This window comes from Leptosomus discolor, chromosome 4 (genome assembly GCF_034619465.1).
Source record: "Leptosomus discolor isolate bLepDis1 chromosome 4, bLepDis1.hap2, whole genome shotgun sequence".
Taxonomy (NCBI): Eukaryota; Metazoa; Chordata; class Aves; order Leptosomiformes; family Leptosomidae; genus Leptosomus; species Leptosomus discolor.
In genome coordinates, this window is record NC_141394.1 from 14,213,216 (window position 1) to 14,233,502 (window position 20,287).

Consider the following 20,287-nt stretch of genomic DNA (forward strand, 5'->3'; position numbering starts at 1 on the left):
ATCCTGCACTTTCATGTATGGGCACCTGCAAGTTTAGTTGTGTACTCAGGTTTTCATTTGCTGCACCTGCGTGGCCAGATGGGGTTCATATTTACACCTCGGTTCTGTAGTTGTTTTGAAAATTTTGAAAACTGAGCCTTTTTTTTTTGTTTCTCAGAGAAAAAAAAAAAAAAAAAAAAAAACACCAAAACCCACCAAAAACCAAACCAAAACCAAACAACAACAAACACCCCACAAAACCCCACCACCCAACCAAACCCCCAGAGCCCCTGGGATGTGGCAAAGGGCAGGGCGCTGGCGCTCGGAGTAGCATACGCAGCCACCGCCTCTCCCGGCTCCTCTCCCCCTGCCCTCCGCCCGCCCCGCCGCCGCCGGACTGCGGAGGGCCGCGGGGCCGGGGCCGGGGCCGGGGCCGGGGCCGGGGCCGGGGCCGGGGCCCCAGCCAGGCAGCTCCCCTGCGCTCGGGAGCAAATCGCTCCGTGCTCCTACCCCGGCGGCGCAGCACGGCCATTTTAGCAGCTTGGGCCGTACCACGGCAGCCTTGCTAAAGAGGGGTGCGTGTCCACAGTGCGGGCACGTAGCGGGGGCGTGACCTGCTGCAAGACCCCCTGGCCAAAACGCAGCAGAGGAAGAAAAGCGCAGCCGGCCCCGGCGCCGTGCGGTCCTGACGCTCGCGTGCTGCGGGCCAGCCCTTGGCTTGTCAGCGGGGCCGTGTATTCCCCCACCCCCCCTCGGCTGAAAGTGCGCGGGCCGCACCACCCTGCCTGCCGGCCAGGAATGCACCGAGCCGGGGATGGGGGGGGGTGGGGTGGTGGTGGGGGGGGGCCGGTGCCCGGATGTCGATCAAAATGAGTGTAAGCCAACCCGGCGCTAGCCAGCCCGGGCTCGGGAAACCGGGGCTCGGCGAGCGAGGGGCTCAGTGACATCTCAGGGGGGCACACTCACGGGAACGGGGGAGCGGGCAGGAAGGCAGCCGGCCAATGGAAGAGAAGATTTTGGCAGGGGGGTAGAGCCTGGACAGCTGGGGAAAGAGCTCATGGATAGAGGACGCTTGGCAGTATAAACTTCGCGATGGCTGCCCAGTCGAGGTACGGCATTAAATAACTTTTGTCGTTGTTGTTGGATTTCGTTGAGGGCTTTTCGTAGTCCGGTGTGTTAATGATGCCCTCGCTCCTCTTCAGGCACGGTTTGCTGTTGATTTTGTACAGTGCGTTTCACAGAAATGGGTCTGGAGACGTATCCTGGATAGATTTTGTTCATGTATTTTGTTCACTGAAGTGTCCAGTACCTCCTCACGGCATAAACTTCCTTTTAACAGGAAAAACAAAGTCCTAATTGCTCCCTGACAAATGTCTCCGTGTCCAACAAGTTAACAGCTCTTTGAAACTGATTTGCTTCTCCTTTGTGGACTTGTCTATTATTTGTTTGGGTTTTTCCCTCTCTGTAACCATCCAAGTGTAAGCAGGTTTCTGCGATTGCTTACAGCAAAATTTTAAAAGGTAAATTGTTTATATTTGGTTGAATTGGAGAGCTGGCTGTATGAAAGGGAAGCAGGTTGTGTCTACTTGTGTGCAAATCTGCTGGATAGGTGGGAGGGTAGAAAATGGTTGTAGAGAAGAGTATGAAGAAGAACGATCGAATGTAGTTGATGCCAGGGAGCAAAATTCAAGCAAATGTGCTAATCTTGATTAAATACTTTTCAAGTAACTGTTTTTTTAAAGAAACAACTTCTTGCCTGGTCTCGGGGTGGGGAGGTGGGGGGGCATCCTGTCTAAAGTAAATTTCACACTCAGCATGAGGGAGGCAGCTTTTCTTAAGTCATGGTACTTGATGAAGCAGTGCTATTTAAGGTACTTGTTAAGTGCCTTTTAGCTTTTACGATGCTTTAATGGGCATTTCAGAAATGCCGATGAGAGAAACTCCTCTTTTTGCTCTTTAGTCCGATACCAGCCACCCCGCTCCCCTTTCCTCCGGGCAGGAAAAAAAAAAAAAAAAAATGGTGGCACGTCCTATACAGAGGTTTGGCACTTGCAGTGTGTTTTCACAGTGGTGCTTTTCTGCAGATTTGAAGCCAAGAGCTGGCTTTAAATTACAAACTGCAAAATGACAGAGCCCTGAGGTTTGGGGAGGAAGGACAGGAAGATTGATTGCTTCGTTAACAGCTGAACTCTTCTCTAGCTCTGACTGCCTGCTCTCTCTGTGTGTGGGGAGACTGGGAATACTTAGCAAAGAGGCAAAGGTTTAATTTTTCAGCACTTTTTTTCCCGTTGTATGATCACTTATTCACATGATTTACTGGCCTGCATTATCAGCGTGTTGCTTTAATAGGCCCACATGCTAAGAGAGATACAGCATAAATCTTAGTGCTCCTGGCTGGCCTTGAAGCTTGGCTTGGCTCCAAGACCAGGGACAGGCTTGATGTCTCAGAGGTTGCACAGCCATTTTCTTGGGTGGCAGGAGGGCACATGGGAGCTGGGTCCCAGGAGTAGCCCCTAGTCTCAGCAAACTGGCCAAGAAAGGGCAAGGCTGTCACTGGGGTCAGCAAATCGGATCCCTAACCTGTAAGGTGGATGGCACAGAGGATAGAATTTTGTATGTTGAGTGACTCAAACTGAAAATGAGGAAAATGGACCATGGGGCTGAGTACTGCAGGGTGGGTGAAAGGGCCGTGCCCCACACCTACTGTTTGAGATGGACATGGCGACAAGGTGTGCACCTGCTGTGTTTTGTACCCTCCGTTCTGAGGGTGCCGTGATCAACAATCCTATGCCTTGACTTTTGCTTTTGTCAGGATGCTGTGAGACGCTCAAGCTGTAAAACTGTGTCAGAGTATTTCAGCATAGTGAGTAAGAAGGTAACTTCTGTATGCTTGAAGATCAGTGTTAAAATCTCTGATTATTGCTCATTTTAAGACATTTAAAAGAGAGTAGGAGTGAATATGAGCAGCAGAAATTAATCTCTTGCAGGAGAGAGATTACATTTGCCAGAAAGCCTGGTGCTTGTGGTGTTCCTATTTTGGTGGCACAGGTCAGCAGGGGCATTTATCTCAGCCCAAGAGATTTGTGCTTTGTGGGTGCATAGAAGGTTTTATTCAACAGCGAAGGATGAATTCGTATGCACAATAAATAGTTGGAATTATACTGTGTGGGACTGAGAAGCCACATGTCTCCAGAATTCATTTGCCAAAACATGTCAGAGGGTTTACTCTGCTAGGTAGCTCACAAAAGATGTGGGTGAGCTTTTTGTGTTCATTTCTCCCTTGTAAAAAATATAAACAATTTCTGCAAGCTCAGTAAATTACTGATGAGGTGGTAGGATGCAGAGCACTGTAGCGTTTTGGGTATCGCTCTGTATGAGGCCTTCGGGCACTCCTCTGTCTGCTTGGGTTTGCTATTTCTCACATGCTGTATGTTTCAGCTAGTGAAAGGAAGGTGGTACTGGGGACCATGCTTGTTTGGAAACAAGAAAATCCTACTTTCTTCAGCTTCAGTGCTGTGATCCTGGGCAGCTCACCTAGCATTTAGGTTTCACTGTTTTGAAGGGTGGAAGGCTAAGGAAAACAAGGTGATAAAACATGCCTGTTGCTGTTCTTCAGCATTTTAAAAACTGTAATAGAGATGACTAAGAAACTGACGTGCTAATAGATGCTGTAACATCTTGTAAAATAGTAAATCTTAAGAAATGATTACATGATGAGTTTGGTGGGTTTTTTGTTTTGGCTGTTTGAGAATGATAACTTCTGCCAGTGGCTGCTGTAAATAGCTTATATCTAGAGCCGTTGGGTGGAAAAGCTATCCTCCAGTTACTGTTTTGTATATAATGTAGATTTTTTGATTTTTTTTTTATTTTTTTTTTTTTAAGTTGCTAGCTGGGTCGTAGGTTTGCAGCTGTAGCTTTCTATGCACTTGCTTCTGGAATGTGCAGATGATCTGATGCCTGTAGTGTCCCCAGGCAACAGGGCTTGTGTCAGGTCTTTACGGTATGTTCAGGAACGTGTGAGCAGAAGCAGAATCCATCTGAATGAGGACAAGTTTACTTTCTTGTTAAATGTGGTGCGATATTCGTCACATGCTGCTCAGCTGCTCTGAGGTACGGCAGGACCCCTAGGGAGGTGTGTGGGACAGACTGGCACCTGCACTCACAACCAGCAATCAGTGAGGCATGAGGATATGGCTCCTTAACCGAGTGGCGAAGCCCATCTCTTTTCTGCTTCCTCCTTCATTAAAATGTGTGCTCTGCTGCAGTAATCACAAGCTGAGAATCTTTAGATAAATAGCTGCTTTTTTGAAGATGTAGGCTGCTTTTCTCAGGCTGGTTGGAATAATTTTAAATTACCTATTGATGCTGTCAGTTTCACTTATTTTACTTAAAATTGGTGGATAAATACTTTGCTGTTATGGATGCTGAGAATTTCCAGTTGTCAAAACTTGCCTTTCAAAGTGGTCATGATTAGTATGATTGCCCCTATGCAGAATGAATGCAACTTCCTAATCTTTGTACATAAGTGAATACAGTATCACAGTCAGAGCAACATGAAATCTGAGTGTTGTGCTGTCATCCCTGCTGGGCTCGCCTTGCTCTTTCTCCTGAGTCAGCCCTGCAGGGAAGGGTAATGATGAACAGTGGTCTGGGAAACTCTCTGGTTCCACCCTCTAAAGCCAAGTTGTACCAGCTAAACGCAGAAGAGTCTTGAAATGAGACTGTGCCGCTCTTTTTGGTAGAAAGAGAATGTGATGGTACGCAGAAATAAAATGTGGCCATATCTGCATTTAAAACATGGTAAATGCAGCAAAACAGTTTCTTCTAAAGGGAATAATGGTGAGGCTTTTCCCTGAGGAGAAGCTACGTTGAATGATGCAGTTTGATTTCGTTCTGTGTTGTTTCACAGCTGTCCAGGCCAGAGCTAAAGACATGTTTCATAATTTGCTTGTTTTGCGGGTCCTGTTGATATAGGCAAACGCCAGTATTGGTGATACTGCATTCCAGTCAGCTAATGTAGGTGAAGAAGAGCTGCAACAATGTCTTGTTGGAGTTTACCTGTCTATTGAAAACTAAAGCATCCTGTGAACCCCTGTTGGTTTTGCTTGTACGCTGTTACTAGCCCTGCCTGTAGAAACACAACCCTATTTTTTTCCAGAACAAAATGCCTGGCTGATCCATGGCATGTTTTGCGGGCTGCTGGGGATTTTCAGTTCACAGTTTCTTATTGTCTGAACTTTCTGAACTTGGAGTCTGTTGCTTTAGGCAGGCCTTCAGCTGAAACTCCCCCGCAGAGAAGAGATGCTCACAGGGAAGTGGATATGTCAAGTAGGTTTGTTGGGTTTTGTGGTTTGGTTTTGTGTTGTTTTGGTGGTGATTTTTTCTGTGAGGGTTCTAAGTTCTAAAAGGCCTTTGAAAACTTTGAAATACCATTGTCATGGTACACCTTAGCTGATATAGAAGGGAATATTGCCTTAGATCACATAATTTTCCTGGGTCTGAACCTGTATTGTACAGATGCATCTTCTCACTGCTTTTTATGAGAAAATCATTTGCTAGTTCAGCTGCAAGATGCAGCACAAGTATCAGGAAACAAGCTTTTAACGAACTGCATAAATTCTCCTCAGCTCTTTCCTTCTGAGCATAGTCATAGTGAATGATTGCATGAAACTTTTAAGTGTCTTTAAAATATAATAGAAAAGCTGTCTCAGTAAAGTACATGGGAATGCTACAAAGACACTGTTCTTCATGAGGTGGACTACGGTGAAGTGAGGAAGAGTGCTTCACTGAGCACAGGGTGTCTTCCTAAGGCCTAGCTCATGTGCAGGCTGGTTGGGGGTGCAGAGGCTGGTTTACTGCCTAGCTCATGAGCAACATGACGAAAGAGTTACTTTAATGTAGATGTGTCTGAGCCTTAAAAAAAAAAAAAGGGAAAGTACTCATCCTGTTCAGGCTTGAACACAGCATGGAGATTTTTTTTCCTCTGTGGTGTGTTACAGTGAAAGAAGTAGTACTGGCTATGTTATATTTTGCAATTTTGGCTGCTGCAGTTCATCTGTGTCCATGATAAAAATGAGAAGAGACACGTAGCACTGGCTGGGGTGGAGCAAGTGACTGGGGCAGATATCGCTCCAAAATGCATCATTATTGTAGGTGGATTAAGATAGAACTGCATTGCTCCAGCAGAATGCTTTTATGGGGAACAGACAAGAGCTGCTGCATGTGCTATGAGCAGATTTTTCCACCGTTGCATATCCACAGACAATTCAGGGAAGAGAAGTTGCGTTCTAGATTTGTACAGAATTAAGAGCCTGTGGAAAGCAGCGAGAGGCAGAATCTTTCCCATGCATCTTGCCTCTTGGCTGTAAAGGCTGCTTTATGCAGAGCTAGCCCCCAGCTCTCTTGTATGCTGCTGAGATGCAGAAATTGTTGATCGCTTCATTGTAGTGCACAGGTTTTAAAAAGTGCGATTCTTTTGCTTCCTTATTCTTGTAGGGGAAGGGGGAGGTGGAAGGCAGGGACAAAAAGCAGATGTGTTGGCAAAAAACTGCGTTTGAGAAGGTGCTCTGCTAATGTTAATACTGTTTTCAGCATTGTTGAGCTGAGGTGTCTAGGCAGGTATGAATAAGCAACTTTCATCACAGATGCCATGTGCTTCATGAAGATGTTTGATTTCTGGATTAGTTTAGGCTTAGATATTGTTTGGTGTTTAGAGCTGTCATTTTTAGTTGTACTGTTTATTTTACCAGTGACCTAAAGTTTTCCTTTAGTGTTGTTTTTGCAATGCTACCCGTCAGGTTAAGAGAAAATAATGCCTCTGCTTTATTTTCAGAGAAGGTTCAACAAGCAATTTGTTAATGTTTAACCTCAGAGACAACAGTAAAACTCATTCTCAGAACTGTAAAAAAAGTGGATTTCATTTTTATACTTGTAAAAGAAAAAAAAAAAAAAGGCAATGAAAACCACCATCACCAAAGAACAATAAACAACAGAAACACCCCTACCCCCAGTTCACCAAAACCTAAGCAGGAAGAGTACAGCAGAAGGCCTTTTAAAAAGGAACAAAAGAGCAAACTCACAAGCATATGGTAGTGGTTTTATTCTGTAAGTTTTTTGCTTAGAATACCATCTACTGTGTAATCTATAAGCAGCAAGTGATGTATTCATTGATGTATGAACAGCTCCTTCATGGCACAGTAGTGTTTAGCAGCTGCTGTGTTTGTGAGGTATGTGAGAGAGCGTGAGTGCATGTGCCTCTTCCCTGAGCCGAGTTAGGGGTATTATGGTTTAAAATATGGGTATCTGCTAGCATCTGAAATTGAAAGGAATTATTAACATGTGTAGCAGGAAAGGGATATTTACATCTTTGGAGAGTTGTAGACACGTGGTAAGAAATTGCTTTCAGCCTTCTTGTGCTTCTGCAGTTTGTTTGTGCTTAAAGATATTACCAAGGTAATTCGTCTTTGCAAGCACAGCTCAGAAACTCTCATTACTGGTCTGCAGCTATTTCTCAAGAATCCTCTCCTCCCAGTAGGCTATTTTGGAAAAACATCCAAATTTGAAGACAGGGAATATGCTGGCAGTTTAGAAGCGCTTTGGTGAAGTGCATCTGGCTTTTCCCTGTCCCCCCAGCCCTCAGCAGAACAAGCTGTACTAGTAAAAGTTGATTTTCTGGTGCCAGTAAGCTTGTGGTTTTGCTGAAAACAGGTGGTCAGTCTAGGGACCTATTTCTTCATACCTTTGCAAAATATAGTGTATGCTAACAGAAAGATAGCATGGGCTAGCTGTGCTGTGGTGGAGGGAGGTTTGCTTTTTTTTTTTTTTTAAAGACACCCTTAGCATTGCCATTACCTAGAGGCCCCCATCCCTGATGGCTACCATGCCTGTGTCTCTGTCTTTTGCTTCAGCTTTGAGGCCTTGTTTATGGTGAAAAGTTTTGCTGGCATAGGTAAAAGTACAGGCAACAAATACACTGCAGAGGTGAGATAACTGTGTTGGCCAAAGCTTAGTGTAAACTCCATGATACCAGTGAATAAGGCTGCTTTTTCTGGCATATGGCTTTTGGGGGATAGGTGCAGGATGGTGGATATAAGCTGTTGTTGGCTAAAGAGCTCTTCTGGACCGCCATGTCTCCCTTTTTTGCTGAGGACCTATAGACCCCTTGTAGCGGGATAGTCTGCTTTGTCCAGCAGTTAACTCTTTAACTGGTGAGGGAAAACACCCATCTCTGTCCAATGGGACCATGATGTTTCCTGTGAAAGTCTGCCTTCAATTTTACTGTTATGTTACACCTGCCTTTTAATGTTGTTTTTAAAGTTACTTCTAGAATTGTCTGTTTATGTAAAAAAAAAAAAAAGCACTAAAACCTCTGTGGTTTATATATAGAAAAATGAAGATGCCTCGTGCATAAATCACTGGGTTCATAGTAGATACCTCTTTCGAAAAAACTAGTTTTTTCCAATACTAGTGCAATATATTCTGACATAAGGAGTTCCTACTGGCTGTGCTTTGCAAAAATAATTTGTACAGCTACTTTTTTTTGTCTTGAGTCTTCGGTGTGTAAGGTGATTGCATTTGGTTCTGGTACTTGTTTTGGCGGGGAAATGAGGAGAAGGGGAAAGAGATAATAGAAATGATGTGATGATACTTGAGACTTTGTACCACATGGTCTCTTGTGATCCTTGTGCTAAACTGTGATTACTGCCTGAGTTAGCACACGAGAAATGAAACTCATTGCTCTTCTCAGAAAAGGCTATTTTGAGGTCTGCTTTTGCCAGTGCGATATCTGGCTGTGGTTGGTCTGTGTGACACTTTCTCACTTGTGCCTCTCTCTTTGGTATTTGCTACCGGAAAGCCAAGCCCACTTAAACTCTTCAGTCACAGCCTGGCTTGCAGTTAATTCTGTCTGCTGCAGGGCAACTTTGGCTGATGGACACCCAGATTTGAGGTACATCCTAGTCTGGAGGGGGAGCTTTGTGATAGAATGCTTTCCCCATGGTTGTCTGCTATGCAGGCTGATACAAAACCTATGGCAGTACTGGAAGAAGCACTCCTCCCTTCAAAAATAGTTATCTAGTTCTAAAGCTTTAAGAACGTCAATTCAGAAACGTGGAGTTTGTATATGTTTTTCCTATGTCTATGAATACATTTTTTGCACATTCATTTTTGAAAGCTCATGATTTTCAACTTGTTTAGATGCTCTATGTCTCAAATGTCTAAATATATGAAGATTTGGGGTTGATTTTTTTGATTTCTGATTTAACACTGTTCTGTAATTTTCATTCTGGAAACAAGATTAACTTTAATATTTAAAGCAAATGTGATCACTTTGCCGAGGTTTGGGAGCACCGTTAATGATCTTTATCTGTTTGCAAACCCCTATCCATTTTACATGGGTTGGTTTCAGCAAACTAATAATAGGCTTTCTTTGCTTAGCTAGTGTTTGCGACCCTCCTAAGAGAAAATGCCTGGTTCTGTATAATGGACTGCAGGAGTGAAAATCTACTAGTCTAGAGCTTAAGAAAATTCTGTGTAACTGCCCAAATTAGGGAGAGACAGAAAAATGGGTAGAATTGTGTTCTGTTCTTTGAGAAAGTTTAATCTGCTTTTAGAAACACTGTAATAACGAGATGTGGTATTCAAAGACATAGGGGATTTTTCCCATTGCATTTTGCATGAAAAGCAGTTGACTCATACACTGAGGCATTAAAAATAATAGACCAAAAAACTTCCTAAATTGGCTAACTTGGAAAAATTCAGTAACTCGGTGTTTCACCCTTGAAAAAAGACTTTTGGTCGTTTAGTTAAGTGCCATCAAGCTTTCTCCTGCAGTTCTGTATTTGTAACAAAAATGGTACCAGTACTCCCAGCCTTTCCTGTTAAAAGCATACGCTCATAAAGGAATACCTGTATGGCTTTTGTTCTTCCAGATATAGGGAATTTTTAGCATCATCAAACTAATGCGATAAAATGACATGATATATGAAAGAGCTGGCAGAAATTCTTCCCTCCTGGGAAAACCCAGAGTTCGTAAGTTAGGTGGTACAATGTAATCAAGAAATAGCAAGTAAGAAAGCTGAAAGAGAACATGGTTGACACTACTAATGCTGTAAAGATGTGCCATCTAGCTGTAACAGATGTTAGAGTGTTTTTTTCCATGTCTCCTGTGGGAAAACCCCTTATTTTTAGTATATCATTCAGCAAGTTTCATTTGAAGGGAAAAAAAGCTTTACTTTCTAGACTTTTGTAGCAGGATACCAGTGTTTGTATTGAGCAGTTTTGTAGCTTACTAGGGAACCATTAGTAACAACAGCTGAAGGAAAAGTTACTAGCTTAAATTCATCTCTCATGAAAGTTAATAACTCTCAGTACAAAGGTGCGCTTAAGGTTTGGTTGTGAATAGCTATACATTTTATCTACACGATGCAGCCTTTTGTGCAAGAATAAAACATGCTGGAAACTCATTTTTTTGTCAAAGACTTTCTATGCAGATAGATGGAATTGTGCCTAAAAGGCAGCCTAGCCGGTTTGGGATGAAGAATTTAACTTGGGAAAGGAGAAGAAAAAATGTTAACAGCTTTTTTTTTTTTTTTTCAGCAAAGCCTATACTTTCCCTCTGAAGATGCCCTTAACTTTTTGTTGATGTTAATCCCTCCTCCTTCAGACCAGCTTCAAACTCTTAGTGGGTAAATAGGATGACCTCAACCTTGGTTCCAAGAGAGCTAAAATAAGAAAGACCCAAACTGGAATTTCTGTGTCTATCTTAGCGTGTTGCTGACCGTGGCGTAGTGCCGTTGCTTGGTGCTGCAGTGCAACTCTACACAAGTAGGACCACAGTGGATTAAAGTGGATGGATGAAATTGTCAGTCTGCAGAAACGGTAACATTAAAACTTGGCTCCCAAGCTGGTTCTTCTGTTACCTAAATATGTGAATCAGTTTGGTTCCTAATGATTTGGAAAGTGTGTCTTCTTTCCAAGTCAGTTAAGCAAACTGAGTGAACTGACCTACAGTAGATAGGTTTCTCTCATTACACATCCCTCTTTCATATGTCTTTGAAGGGACAGACTGGATTTACATGCAGGGAGCCTATTGTTTTTCCTTTCTCTTGCAGTGTAGACAGCTGATGTAGTCTGGCAGTTTCACAGCCAGAACCTTCTTTCTGTAATTCTTAAATAAATGAAAGCAGTTTGTAATTATAACATAATGTGATAATTGCAACCAAAAGCTTCTCAGGCTCTGTTTTGGCAGCTGTGTTGGTGTGTGTTGATGTTGTTTTGCTATTTGAACAACTTGTGAGAGAATTTATCATGAAAACTTAGGAACTGTGCTATTTAAAAAGCAAACAAAGCACCCCAAAAGAAAACCACCCCACCCCCACCCTGTAATGCTTATAAAGCCAGATGTGATCAGGGTTAATTTTTAAATCTAATGGACGTTTAATTGACATTCCATCCTTTGGGCTGAACCTTGTGTCATTTGGCCAAATACAGTTGTTTCAGTCCTTACCCTAAGAACTGACTTGGTATCTATGCTGTACTTAATTACAGAGACATGTATGGAGCACGTGGTGTTTCAGTCAAGGGTCTTGCATTCAGGAGTTTCCACTCAGCTCCCTTAAGAGTGCATATTTCTGTAGCTTTCTGATTTGGCAGTAATAATTTTTGCTAGGCAAAACTGTGGGAAGGGGGCGAAAAAGTCCTTTTTTCAACTATAGCAAAAGAAAAACTCCAAAGTCGTGTTTAAAAATATTTCTCCCCAACTTGAAAAGGTCTGATAGAAATGCCATACTGTGAAGAAAAATCTTTTCTTTCGGTGTCCCAACCTCATAATTTGCTTTTCTTTTGGTGGATTTCTGTATTAGCCATCCTTTCTTTTTTTCCTGTGGTCCATTGCTTTCTAGCTGTTAATTTGGTGGGCAAAGGGTGTCATATATGGAGCAGATGAAAAAGTAGGCAACTTAGGGGCAGGGGAAATACTGGGAAAATTACTTCTTTACTTCCGTGTTCCTTTGTACACTGACTAATTATCAAGTTAATGGTTTCCTTTTTTAAAAATTGCTTCTTTGAAGGTGGGCCATCCTCCTCCCTCTCAGCCTAATGACGGAAATGTACAGATGATATTGATACAAGCTATGTTTACTTGAGTGTAACAACTTTAAAGACCATTTATGTACAGTAATCTGCCAAGCAAATAATGGTTTGGTTTTGTTTGCTCAATATTTCTTTCCCTGAGAGAAGTCCCTGAACACAGAACCACCAGAGCTGAGGGCTGAAAAACCAGTAGCAGTCATTGGGGTTAATATGATGTATTTAAAAGGTCTTTAATTAAGTCATGCAGTTTTCTTAGAAAGTTCTTGAACTATTCTTTCACCCTTTCCTCTTCTCTTTCACTTTGGTGAGTAAGTGCGAATAAGATGGAGTGCAAGTAAGGTGCAGGCACTGACTAGGTACAGATCCTGGATCCTGCTGACGTGCAGTGAAGCCTCAATGGAAAGTAGGAAACCAGAGGAGGGTTCAAACAGTTTGTGCGAGTTTGGCCTGCCAAGGGTGTGCTGGAAGCTGAGGCGATGGTAAGAGGCGACGTGCCAGGGCTTCACAGGGTGTACGTACAAGGTGTTGTTACAGCTGCTGCTCTGAATTTCATGGGTTTCTCTCGGTTTTTCTACGTCAGTCTCACTTGGGGCCAACTTGTAGCCTTCAGCATGTATGTTTGGTTCTGGCTGATCTCTGACCTACACATCCTTTGAGAGGCTTAAACTGTGTATTATAAGGCAATGAATTACTTTGGTGAAAGGAGGAATTTAGACCAGTCTCTGGTTTTCTAGTTTCCTTTGGCTTTAAGCTTTCAAGTCTAATTCAAGAAAGAATTCCAGTTAAGGAGCCCTGCTCAAGCTTGTGCACAAAATTATTTTTTTGACCTGGAGCTTTTACATGGAGGATGGTTTGTGCATGTATGTGTATATAAGGAGGTGCTCAAAGTGGGTTCCTGATTCACAGCTTGAAACTGAGGAATGACTTCTACATGTTTGCATGACAGAGAGAAAAAGAGATATGGGAGAGGGGAGGGATATTAGCCTTACCATTTCCTTTGTTCTTTCTCTGTCTTGTGTATTGCTACTAGCGTCATATTTCTAAGCAGGGCTGTGTTAACTGAAAAAATGCAGGGCTAGGGCGCAATATGGTGGCTGGGAAGGATTCCAAGAGTTGTTCTGGGGATGGGTAGAAGGAAAGTTTCAGGTGGAAAAGGAAAATGCAGAAATAATGACCCTCTCTGTTCTTTCCTTCCTCCCATTTTTCCAGTGGCTTCCACAAATACATTACAAGTTTGTTGTGCAAAACATCCAGGTTTTTTTGTGGTTGCATGTTTAGCATATGACAACTAAGCAACTGAGTAAGATGGAAAAGATACAGAACATTAGAAAGTGTGTGCTGAGATTTTAGGGAGTCTTAGTTATCCTGTGGTTTTAAAAAAAAAAAAGTTATTCTTGTGATCAGCTTGCATTTTCTTGAAAATACCTAGCTTTCTGCTGAAACTTGTCTGGATGTTACTTAGGTTATTTGGGGTGTTAGCTGGTGTTGGAGTTGTTATTCATCGTGTTTGTGGACACTTCATTAATGAATCTGTGGGACAGCGAGAGACTACAGAGCGATGAAGCAATCTAGAGGAAGCACATACCCGTGATGACTCAGGAAGCTGTCTGGTTGGAAGCAGGTTGTTCAAGAGGCTTACCACACTTGACATTGGATGTAGCTCTAGACAAACAGAGTCAGGGGTTGAGGGAAAATAGAGCAGCTGACATGGAAGAATTTAAAACCTTCTTCAGAAGTTTGATGCAATGATTACTGTCGGGCATCTGCTCTGTTCCTCAGAGAGCAAAGCACAGACCTCCTGCTTTGTGCTCAGGGCGATGAATAAGTGTCATTGGGAACACACGTGGGAGGGCAGGGGATGAGGAACGCCAGGGAGAGATGGTGCTGATTCATTCTGCTTCCAAACTGTCTGCCACCACTGTGACATTGAGGACAGGACTCAAAGAGGCTGTTGGTTGTTACTGTGAAAGTACTTACAAGGGCAGAGGCTCCGATGGGTTTTATCAGAGAAGGTGATGTATCCCTGGAAGATGTCCTGAGTCACCACTGAGTGGACAAAATGCTGTATATGCCTGGTGAAACTTGTCCCGTGTATTCCTGCAGCACTTTGGTGTAATTTTCCAGCCTTGGTTGCAAGCTTGGCTCGAATTCACCACCATTATTGTCTGGGCAGACGTGACTTCCTTTGAGAGTGGTAATTTCCCCAGACAAAAGGACAGCCGGTTGAGAACAGTCTTGGAAAGATACCAATCCCTTCAATCGCTTAGAAGGTTAAAACTGGAAACAAAATGATACAGAGTCTGGAAGCTAATGAAACAGAAGAGCTATAATGTAATTAACAAGTACTTTGACTAGTTGCCTTTTACCAGTCGGCTGTCAGGTTTTGCTCCTTGAAAAAGGAAAGAAAAGTTGCTGTGATGTGACCGTATGTTCTCATAGCTGAGACAGGCATATTTTTAATATGGCTAAAGTTGAGCTTCCTCTCTAATTTCCATTTGCAGGAGTTGCATCTAACGTCTGTTCACTCCATGTTCTTCCTGCCAAGGTCCGAGGAAAAACATCTTCCTCATTTGTCCCAGCCTTTTTACTTTGCAAGGGCTTCACTGGTACTGACCGTTTACAAGAATTTAAACTAAGTGCATGTGATGAAGCGGTGGGGGGGCTTTCACCAGTAACCTCCAGATCTCATGGGCTTAAAATGGATCAGGCAGACGGCAAGGACTTGAGGAAAAGCAACAGAGCTATGCTGCAGAAAAAGAAGTAGGGGGAAAAACCCCAAACCAAACAACAAACTGTAAAATGGGGGATGAGGGGAACCACACACAGAAATGGCAAATATACTTCATTGTCCAGTTTTCTTGGTGGTAAATGTATTGACTGAGGCTGCAGGATCACTGGGCACGTCTGAAATAATTGAGTACCTGAGCCCTGCATGCGTAATGAAACATAAGGGACAAGAGCAGTCACTTTTTACAGAAGCAGAACTTCCTTGCCCTTTCTTACTCTGCTCTTAGAGGCATGAGCAACGATGCTGTGTTTACCGAGGAGCTCATCCTGCACATAGGTGTCTAGCCAGTGACTGTTCCCTAGTTTCACCCAACTCCTGACAGACAGTCCACTCCTTCATTGCTTACTCCACATTGGCCCATCTGTAGTCGTACTGCCTGTTCTCCCTGGTTTGGGGACCCCGCATTGAGAGGAGGGTGTCTCTGTCGACCCATGAGCCCTGCCTGCCCTTCCTGGGCCGCTTCACAGGGGCTCTTCCTGACAGGCATCTGCTCGTGAGACTCCAGCGGTTGCAGCGTTCGTTGCTCAATTGTTTAACAAAGTGCTTTTAATGGAAACGCAAAACCGGATAGAAATACAAAGCCTAATGGAATAATCTCTTAATTGCAATGCTGTAAATGACTATTCAGCACATGATTACTGTACTTGCAGGGGGGACTGTGGGGGGGAAAGAATATTGAATGAAAGACACTAAACACTTCAGCTGCTAAGAACGATGATTTATTGCCAGTCTGGGCATCAGGCTAAGCAGGTCAAATAAACTGACAATAGTAAGTGCTTTTGGAGGTAGAAATTGCCTCATTCAGGGTATTCACTGTTTGTGACACATTAATTCTACCAGGATAAATGCACAAAGAGCGATTAATTAATAGTGGTGAGATACTCATGCATGCACTGTCCTTAGGCAACCCAGAAAAAGTATAAATCAGCACATTGACCAATTATTGGCAGATAACTCCTGGTATGTAGTAGTTTGCCATTTCAGCTAGAAAATGCATTGTCCCTCTGCCTCCCTGTAAAAATCATGGCTTTTGCTGTGTTATGTGGTTCACAAAAAATACCTCATGTTTTTAAGCAGCGAAGGAGACGGGCTCAAAGGCACATTGACATTATCATTTTTTGGTGTTGCTGCAAGTCTTTCGAGACACATTAGTCCTTCCAGAAGCTGTGTCCGTCTTTCGGATATCTCACCTGGGTTAGGCAGCAGCAGGTAAAAAAATATTAGCTCTGTATTGAGCTGGCAGTTGATTTTGGTGTACAGCTGTGTGCTCTCCAGAACAGAGCATGGTTGTCAGGGAATATGTACTCCAAGAGCACATGCTGCTCGGGGAGACAAGGCATGTGTTTTGGAAGTGGCCTTGCTGGTTTCCACCAGCACTCCTCTTTCCCACAATTTACTGCGTGGTTTTCCTGTGCTGTCTAAGAACCAGAACACCTGACTTCACCTACTTGCAGAAGCCCCTCTGCTGCTCAAGCCTTTCTTTGCATCTTTGGGACATCCCACATGCCTGTTGGGTGCTCTCTTTCTCTGGTGCACACAGACGCAGACCAAGCATCGTGCCCGCACCAAGGAAGTCAGAGAGATTTCCAGTGTTTGCAGTGGGTCTTGGCACTGCCAAACCCACACTGCTGTCCCGTGGGAACTGGAGCTAACTGTTGCCTTTGATCTGAGCCGGAGTGTGACATTCCCGCTGCCTGCATGCAAGTGTTGCTAACGATGGTAAAGCTGAGCATTTAGCTGTTTCTCAGTCGGCTTCCAACACTGAGGGCAAGATAGGAGCTTTTCAAATAGAGGTTCAGATCATGTGAGGAAAATTATCTTTTTTTTTTTTTTTTTTTTTTTTAAACTGGAAAATTAGAAAGATGTTGAATAAATATGTTCAGAATTGAAGGGAAAACGTATTTGTAGCTTTTTAAATTATTATTCTCGTAAAGGAGTAGCTGTTTGTAGTTGCTGAAAGTAATAGCTTGTGTAAAATTCACTGCATGTAAATATTTTTATAAAGCAGGAAAAAGGAAAGATAAGATACTTCAGTGTATTTTTGGAGTGGCATATGCTTTGCAATGTGCATTAGGCACGCATCGGTACTTGCCTAATGCACCCTGTCATGGATTACTGCTCTTGCATAGTTTGAACGCTTTCCAAGTCTTTTTGAATGACAATGAGATGCTTTGTTATATAGACATCAGGCTGATGATTCGAATGCGGTTTGAAACTACAGCATAGAGAGATACTTGGATATGGAGCATGTGCACTTCTTAATAAAATTGAACAACAGTTCCAAACCATAGGAAAATTAGCAGGCACTTGTGTGTGTAGATGGAAAAATTAGGAAATACTTCTGGAATAATTGTAGTCTGGCAGAGACTGCAGGAAAGATTTTTAAATAGGCTTTTCAGCATATAAACAGACCTTTTCTACAAACATTGCTAATCTCTTTGTGTTCCTACTTAGTCCTTGCTATGCAGATAAGACTTGTCCAACCTGTTGCTCAGTACATGATGTTATGTAAGTGGAAAACTCAAAAGGATATGAAACCTTTTAATTTGTGCATTTGTCTGCTGCTAATTCCTATGAAAGTATGAAAAAATTTGTCTTCAATATTCTTTAATTTTTTCTTAATCTTAAATTCCTTACAGTACTGTCCTGTTCCTCTTTGTAGCACAGGAGGATTTAGTCAATTGTTTGGGAAGGATTTAACACAGTATGTTTCATAAAAAATATTACAGATTTGCTGATGTGCTTAATAGGTTGCAGGTGGTTAAATATTCAGGAGGCAGAATTGCACATATCCATATTTCTGGGACAGCTTCAAATGCTCATATTTGTAGGTTTTGCTTTTGTTATGCTTCATAGCAAAAACCACTGATAGAATTTGATGTGTAGTTTATTCTTTAAACAACTTCAGGTTTGCAGTCATGAAGGGAACAAATGCAAAGTCTGATGTTACATTCCTTTTTACGTTGGGCTTTATTTGCTGTAGGCTTTAGGGCTTCAGCAGCGTATATTAGTCCACAGCTGGGATGGTAGCAGAGGGTAGAAAGGAGGATCCTTCCAACTGTGCAGCAAATACAAAGTGAAAGGCCCTTGGGCTCTGCAGCAGTCTCGCTGCCAGCCTTGCAAACTGACAGCATTTAGGAAAGGCTGTGTGAAATCTGGCCTTTGAAAAACAGAGGGGTTTTTCTGAAGCGTTTAAGAGAACAGCTTTACATGCTTTACAATGGTATGGATGGTTCTGTTACCTCAAGAATTGAGAGCTGATGAAAGATAAGTTGTGATATATTTGCATGTATTTGTGTGTCATGCAAAGCAAGATGAAGTAATACTGAAACTGGTACTCCACCCACATGATATAGTGTGAGGAATGTGCAGGGGCTCTTTGTGGAGAAATGGTGCTGAGGTGGAGCTGTGTGTGAAGTGAGGATGTGATGCACTGTGTGGCTATAGGTGTATGATGTGGCACCTGTGGACCACATGGCAATGTGGCTGATGGACTTATGAGCTGCTTGGCAGAGCATGGATAAGGTCAGCTGATAGCAGGCTCCTATGGAAAACCAGTAACGTGTTCATTTGGCCAGATGCACAGGCATGTTAGCTCTGTGAGGAGGAGTATTATGTGAAAAGAGATTGAAAATGCAGACATATGAATCAGCTGCTCACTAAACATTCTGGTTTCTTTTTTAATAATGATGTATCTTGTTAAAACTCTTCTTTGGTGTAGTGGAGAACAATGATTTTTTTTTTTAATAGCTTTTAGGAAGCCACTTGTATAAAATCAGTGAACAAAAGGCACATCTGCTTGAATAATTTTAATGTAGTCTTAAAGTAGAAAATTTATTGCATTTGACTTCTTGCAGCTGCAGTAAGCATTTATGTATACTCAAAGAACGGAGGTAGAAAAAATAGGTTGTAAAACTTGAATCCTTGAATTAACTTGCAAAGTGATTTCACATGGAAAATTAAACACTTTTTTTTAATGAAATGTAATAGCTGATATAATCTAAGGGGGTTTTGTTTTATGTTTTGTTGTGGTTTTTTTTTTTACTTCACTGTAACCCACTTTTTTCTTGACACCTTTTAACTGAGAGTTCTTTGAAAGGCTTATCATTTTTATGAGGACCCTGTGGAACCAGTAACTGGGTTGGGAGGGACTGTCAGGCTTTGGTTTACAGAGTATCGCAGAATCAGAGAACAGTAGGGATTGGAAGATACCTCTGGAGATCATCTAGTCCAACACCCCTGCTAAAGCAGGTTCACCTAGAGCAGGTTGCCCAGGACCATGTCCAGGTGGGTTTTGAATATCTCCAGGGAAGGAGAGTCCACAACCTCTCTGGGCAGCCTGTTCCAGTGCTCTGTCACCCTCAAACTAATGAAGTTTTTCCTCATGTTCAGGTGGAACTTCCTGTGCTGCAGTTGATGCCCATTGGCCCTTATCCTGTCACTGGGCACCACTGTACTTCTGTGGCACAGAGTGCTTCTGTGCTAGGTCAGGAACAAAATATTCGACAGCTGGTGTGAAGGAACAGTAGGTCGAAGCAATCACAGTTTCGTTTTCTACAGTCAGTAAGACGGAAATATGTGTGTGAATCAAAATCTTGTAATTGTGTGAAAAAATGAATTAAAATAGGTCTGGGAAATTAGTATTAAAGGCAAAAGCTGTTTTTCTTGATCCCCTGATTATTTGGTTCTTTCTCAACCAGTATTAGTTTGCAACAGCCTTCTTTCTTAATCTCCAAAGTTTGCCAGTAAAAGACTTTTGGAGTCTATTTTAAAGTAATAGAAACCTGATCTCATTTTTATGTTCCATTTTTTGTATATTGCTACTGCCAGTGCACAGTTCTCTTACTGCCTGTAAACCTAGTACCAATAAATTGATTGTACTGAACAACAATAACAATGAAAAAGATATTTCAAGGCAAAAGCAAATGAACAGGTAGGATAGGTCTTATGTAGGGTAGAATGTAGGTTTTACCCTGTGCATTTTCTCAGACAAACCTGGAACAGTTCATCTGAGGTGCTGGATTTCTGCCACTGGGAGGAAGAATTCAGAGAATTTTCAGATTTCAGAGGAAGAATTTGGAGACAGATGGGAGATTTTATGCAGCACTTCACTGAAGAAAGCCTTCAGACTGGTTGGGCAGCAGCTGATAACCACTTCTGTCTATTCAAGTATGCCTTATCAGCATTAGAAACAGTGATATTTTGCTAATGGTGGGCGAGTCGATAAAACATCACAGTCACGGCCTTCGCGTTTCCGCTGTGGAACGCCTCACTGTGCTGGGCAGTTACTCACACACGTGCATGCATTAAAAGACTGTCCCTGCTCTGAAAGGCTTAGTGCTTACTGCATAGTAGTTACTCTGTTCCTGTGCTGGTATAACTGACTTGGAGCCATAACAGAAAGATTTGGCATAGAGATAACAACTGAAG

General features: G+C 42.6%; 1 protein-coding gene across 1 annotated transcript in view; it reads left to right on the top strand.

The window, feature by feature from the left end:
• Nucleotides 1-1,071: 1,071 nt before the first annotated feature.
• Nucleotides 1,072-20,287, top strand: part of AFF1 (ALF transcription elongation factor 1) — a 97,664-nt gene continuing 78,448 nt past the window's right edge. The window contains exon 1 of the mRNA XM_009959374.2: nt 1,072-1,088. Coding sequence (XP_009957676.2) covers nt 1,072-1,088 — 17 coding nt within the window. The remainder of the gene's footprint in view (nt 1,089-20,287) is intronic.